The sequence below is a fragment of the Rhipicephalus microplus genome, chromosome X (genome assembly GCF_043290135.1).
Source record: "Rhipicephalus microplus isolate Deutch F79 chromosome X, USDA_Rmic, whole genome shotgun sequence".
Taxonomy (NCBI): domain Eukaryota; kingdom Metazoa; phylum Arthropoda; class Arachnida; order Ixodida; family Ixodidae; genus Rhipicephalus; species Rhipicephalus microplus.
Window position 1 is genome coordinate 301535887 of NC_134710.1, and position 5912 is coordinate 301541798.

The 5912-nt window shown below is 44.4% G+C and overlaps 1 protein-coding gene across 1 annotated transcript; it reads right to left on the reverse strand.

The window, feature by feature from the left end:
• Positions 1–1053: 1053 nt before the first annotated feature.
• Positions 1054–5253, reverse strand: LOC142777198 (uncharacterized). Its single transcript, XM_075881516.1, has 3 exons — positions 5093–5253; positions 1926–2159; positions 1054–1296 (listed from the first exon to the last, which is right to left on the reverse strand). The coding sequence occupies exons 2-3, from the start codon at positions 2133–2135 to the stop codon at positions 1138–1140; spliced, it is 369 nt and encodes a 122-aa protein (XP_075737631.1). The 5' UTR covers positions 2136–2159; positions 5093–5253; the 3' UTR covers positions 1054–1137.
• Positions 5254–5912: the final 659 nt, after the last annotated feature.

The window sequence follows — 5912 nt, forward strand, 5'->3', positions numbered from 1 at the left end:
GTAGGTGAACTAAAGACTACGCAATGGCGGAATCGACATCGAAGCCAGAGTCTTCTAGGAGTGCGCTCTTCTTTTCTTTCGAATAAGAACTATTAAACAACAAACTATACGGTGTCTTAAGGCATTTCAAAAAGACCTCTTTGTTCCATGGGCAACCTGTCTTACTTACATGCTGTAAATTTCCTTGTCTTGACTACTGTTTAGCGCATTTTAGCAGGTGAGGTGATGCCGACAACACATTGTAGTAGCTGTATCTACGATCGCTTTAGAGTTGATAGTATCAGAGTGTTTTGTTAGGTTCCTAATACAATACTTGCTTCCGTAGTTTACTCACGCGACGCCGGAAGTCGGTGCGGTATCATGGTGGGATACTCTAGATGCTAAGATGATGATGCGGCATTTCGACTTGTTTTATTTTTTCAAGGCAGTGATAGGGCTACGTTCCCCGTTTGGCATTTCTAGGAGTATACTAGCATGGGAATGGAGGATCGAATCGCTCGTTGAAAGCAAAGCTTCATGACTACAAATATTCGTGACGTCCTCGAAGGCCCGGCTCTTGCCAAGGACTTTAGGGGTCCGAACTGCATTTTTCGGTTACTTCTGTACCGTATATTGCAACACCTGACAAAAAAAAAGAGAGAAGCAACCTTGTTTCATGCATTTTTAAACTGAGCATATGATTTTCATCAATTCTATGACCCTTCGTTCGGCTGTTTGCTTTGTCGGGCATGAATGACATGCCAAGCGCGCTATTATTCATATTTTGTGGCAGTAAATGTTGCGCAAGTGCGACTTATGCCTGAACATTTCAATCCTATAATTATACGCTTAGTAGTCCATAACCCGCATTCATAGTTAAAGATATCGCCATAATACCTCATTCAGTGCGCCTATTCGCTGTTTGAGCAAAGGAGGGCACAAGCAGCCTTTTCATTACATTACATGTCACGCATAACGACGCTGTTGCCGAAGAAAGGGGTGGCCCCGCAGAACACCCACCTGACTATGAATGCTATCATGCAGGATGGTGTGTTAAGTCACCACATATTTATTCGTTCACCGTCTCCAATCAAAAAAAAAAATTTATTTCCAAAGAGCGCTGTGCCCCGCTGTCGTCAAGGGGCTTCCAGTCGGTCTTCAGTTGAGTGGCTGCGGGACACCGTTGACAGTGCGGCTCGTAAGACGGTCATTCTCGTACACTTCGATGGTCTCAATGCCGTTCTCGATAATGATTCGCTTCTCGAATTTTCCTCTAACATCCTGTGGCCTTGGATTCGGCACATTAACGTTCTTCACCTGCAGGAGGAAAAATGTTCCCAATTGAAAGCACACTAACGCCATCACCGATACAACGGCAAGTCATTGACAATTGTTTGCAGCATAACTAAGGGCACACTGAAGGATACGGACAACAGAAGATTGCCGAAAATACAGTCATCGCAATGTTTATGTTTTTACACGTTAGTTAGTTCTCTTAAAACCCTTGTTTTGGAGTTGTCTTGCTCAACCGTCGGTGAACAAGTACTGGTGCACTATGTTTACATGCATGGTCACTACCATGAAAGCATACCGCGTGTTCTTATACTCGGCCCCCTGTTAGAGCCACCTTACAGAAGGTGAACTGTCGTTGCATTCGATCTCTCTGCTAGTTTACCGAAACTGCCAATTAAGCCATTCTGAATTGAACGGCACCAATATTCGTTTACAGCAGTTGGCTCTCATTGTGCTTACACAAAATGCATCGGTGAACGGCACTAAACTCTGTTTCTAACCAGAACAACCAATCATGAAGTTCGTGACACTGGCACTCGTCTCGCTCTTAACATGGTGCAAGATGCCTTCCGTTTGTCGGTCGACATAATCGGAGGTAATAAAGGACGGGTGTGATCGCTTGGCAGCGAGATTCGAAGTGCACAAACACTCACCTGGCCACTTCGGTCTGCAATTTGGTAGTTGGTGCCTTCACTCGAGATGGTGGTGCGGATACTGCTGGGGGTTTCGCCGTAGATGGTCAGGTTGCCTCCCTGCTCATCCGGACCCACTTGCACCGAGCTCACCTCGATGCGCGAGCCCGAGCTGCCGGATCCCGTCACGCTCACTTGCGAGCCTTGCGGAGAGAGTTCCGTGAACGACATCGTTTATGTCCGGGTCGGCGGTCGCTGTTGCGAAGATAAAACGTTGAAAGTGTAACCGAGAAGTTACCAATTACACGAAAAAAAAGTTACAAGGGAACAAAATCAAACGTAGCAGGGTTTTCAAAAGTTAAGAATGCTCTCTACGCTGACTTTTCAAAATGATACTCAAACCATTAATCAGCACTTTTTAACCAACTGCGTGGTTAAAAAAATTTCATTACAAGCTTGATGGCAGTTGTCGGTATGAGCAAATTTTAGGCCGTGACAGTTTATGGCATACTCATTCGTTTTAGAAAATCACTAGAATTACAAGTAACTCCAGATATTCATAATTGAAATTTTAATGATAATATTGAAACGTAGCCTGCCATGCACAAAAGAAATGCGGCCTCTGTGTCACGCCAAACCGTACCTGCGATGAGGAAGCGACAATACTTGAATCAGGGTTCGTCGAAACAACCAACAAGATTCAAGTATATACATTTTTTTATTTTCCAGACAAAACTGGAGGGACGCTAAATTCAAAAGCCGTGAGAACTGCTTGACAAAGTTCCTGGCGACCGGTACATACACAAGACAGTAGTGCGGAAATGATTACAAGTAAATAACATGCAAGTATTGTATAGAACATGAACAATGCATACTGATTCAAATGGTCAGGCGAAACGGCAAGTCTTCTGAAACCCACAAGTGGACTGTTTATTTGCGTGGGACTCGCAGCGTTTTTGTTTAGACAAAACAAAAAATTATGATCCGATAAGATACACCTGATTTGTCTGTCGAATCCGGCGAGACCGATTATACCGGATTGAGGTATAACGTTGATCAAATATACAGCATTAATAAAACGCTGTTATGAAATCACCATCAATAAAGCATAAAAGAGGCTGCTGAAAATGAGCCGATATTGCAGAATAAGTACACGAGAATCTAAGGCCAGCCGACGCTAAACAAGACGCTAGTGGTACGCGTGGTAATACGGTTATTACTTGGCGATGGAAAAAAGACGTCTCCAGACTCGTCCACAGAACTTCCTCGGCAACTTGATTTCTCTCTATCTCACTATGTTAAAAGTGAAGCGTCTTTTTCTCTAACCAGACAATTTGCATAACTTCTGCCGACTGTGTTTTGTTTTAATGCGCGAATCTTCAAAGTAGCCTACGACAGATAGAATAACTGCAGTTTTTGAGGTTGTTCACTTTAACAATCATACTCAGGACGACCGATACAAGGCGTAGTGAAGCTGCGAGATTGAGGTGTATGAAGAGAGGTGCCCCAATGAAGAAGGAGTGCAAATAAAAAAAGACCAAAAATGTGTTCGGACCACCTCAGACGTTATAGTGCACAATGCTCGCGCAAACAAAAATGCATCCCTGGATAATTCTTCAAAAACACTGCTTAACTTTTGAATTAATATGCAAGGTATATGTCAAATTTCGAATTGTAACCGTTCATGTGGCAGCGTATATGCACTTGAAATTGAATGTGAATGTGGCATGAAAATCAAAATAATCTTTCTATGGCGGTCCGAGGTTTGCAACAATTACCGAGCAAGCCGTAGGCTGATTTTGCGTTTTCATGTACAGTGTTTCATTATTAAGAAGCTAACTAGAATGGCACTGCATTTTAACCCCAATTTTGATGGTATATTTGAAAATCCGCGCTACTTTTACGTTTCATTTCAAGTGGATATACATAAAATTATCTATTACAGTTTTTCAGTTGCATAAAGTACAGTAAACAAATGAATTAGAAAATTGGAAAATCTCAGGTACCTATAGTTAATTTCCTTCGACGTTTTATCTGTCGTTTATAGAAAACTATCTCGAAATTCACTGTAATGTTATGTGTTGCGGACGACATTAAAAAAGAAGGGATCCCTTCAAACAACTATACATAAAAATTTCTGCTTCGCCACAAAAGCAAAACAATGAATGCGAGAGCAATAAATTGAAATGTTATAGTAAGTGAGACTAGTAGCTCACGTCTTTAGCATTTGACCTGGCCTAACACCACAAAACGCTGGTGCAAGCAAACGCGGATGTTGCAGTTGCATGCTGTCTATTGGCCTCAACGCAAACCGAGGGATGAGAGCATGCTGCACATACAAAGATATGAGCCGCCTACTCATTACTGCCAAGATGGGGCGCGCGCGACCACGAGTGATCACGGCTGATCGAAGTACTCAATCTCAGTTGGAACCACGCAACCTCGCCTTCTGGGCGGCCCCTTCCCACATGGGCTTTCCGCTCAACGCACACGGCCGGATCCTTACATCTTCGCTACAGATGAGATCGTCCGCAGCCCTAGCGTGCTTTCACTCGCGCATAGAACGTACGATGCAAAGAGTGATGTTATCGCCCTCTGAAGTTTTGTGGAACCTAACGGCAAAAATGCCCCTGGAGTGTTCACGAAAACTGTATCTCAGTACTGGCGAGAACCCTAAAGAGGGTGACCTGACGACTGCTAGGCCTGGCGATTGAATTGAGCTCCCACCGCGATAGCAAGGACGGCAACATATCAGCAGCCGTTATGCAAGGCCTAACCCAACAGACTGTCTCGGGATACGGGCACGCGATACACCGCTTAAAAATTTAGTTGAAGAGGCCTGGTTTCCTTCCGTTCTGAACGTGCCACTGTGTTCATTTGCCGAGAAGACGTTGCAGAACTTCGCAATGTCTACATCCAGTTTAAGACTTAGCACCAAAACAGAAGTCCTGATTTATGCCGTGATCTTGACGTCTGCTTTGTAATATCGAAACGAGCGTTAATTGAAAACGATTGAGTGGAACGTGCTTCTCAGAAAGACATCTGACGCCAAATGAGGCTTATTCTACGTTACGAGCCAGATATGGTGACACGAAATCCACGTAGTAAAAAAAAAAATTACCGATGCCCTCTGTGCTAGAAGGTGCAAGCTAAGCTGAAGAAGGGTAAAATGACACGAGGAAGCTTACCTCGGTGGATTTGGAGCTGCAGGCGCAAGTCGCTTGCAAGAGGCCGCTACGCCTTGGACGACGCACTCGGCCTTCTCCGCGGAGGCAGCAGCTGGCCGAGGTAGACGCAGCCGCGTCGACGTTTCCAGAACGTTCTGGCACGGGCAGCAGGTGCAGCGCGTTCGCAGCTCGAAGGCACGAGCTCACGCTCGCGATGACCATGGCGAAAGTGCTGTCCATGATACAACCAGCAATCCGTCGTGTTTACTATACTATATAGTACCTGTACTCCCTCATGAACTACGTAAGACACTGTGAAGGCGTATCGGGGCCGCGTACAGGGGTTTAGATAACATGCAGTAGTGAATGGCTTCATAAAAAAGATGGTGACGCTTAAGTGGGTTTGCCTTTAGGAGTCCATACTTGCCTTGTTTATCGGGCTCACATTGGGCATGTTCTTGGGACCGTTTGTTCCCACAAGATAAGATGAAAAAATAAACTTCATTGTATTACGCCAGTAGTCTGGGTCATCCTCACTCGTGGAGGTAGCACGCAGCGGCGCTGAGGTTTTTACAACAAATCAACCCTCCAGAGTGCACGAATTAATCTTATTTTCCACGGGGAGCTCTAACAAAAGAAAAAGAAGTCTGCCTGTTACCATTTTTGATGAGCTACATAAATTCATTCAGGCAACCGGAAGGATACGCTGCTAGTGGTACTGCCAGATATATCCCATTCTTTGTCCCCCTTCCTCACTCTTGTTAATTTGTTTTATATATTCTAGTTTATCGCATTCTTCTGCACTTTTTCACGTTTTTTCAAAGGAACATTATTATTGTTC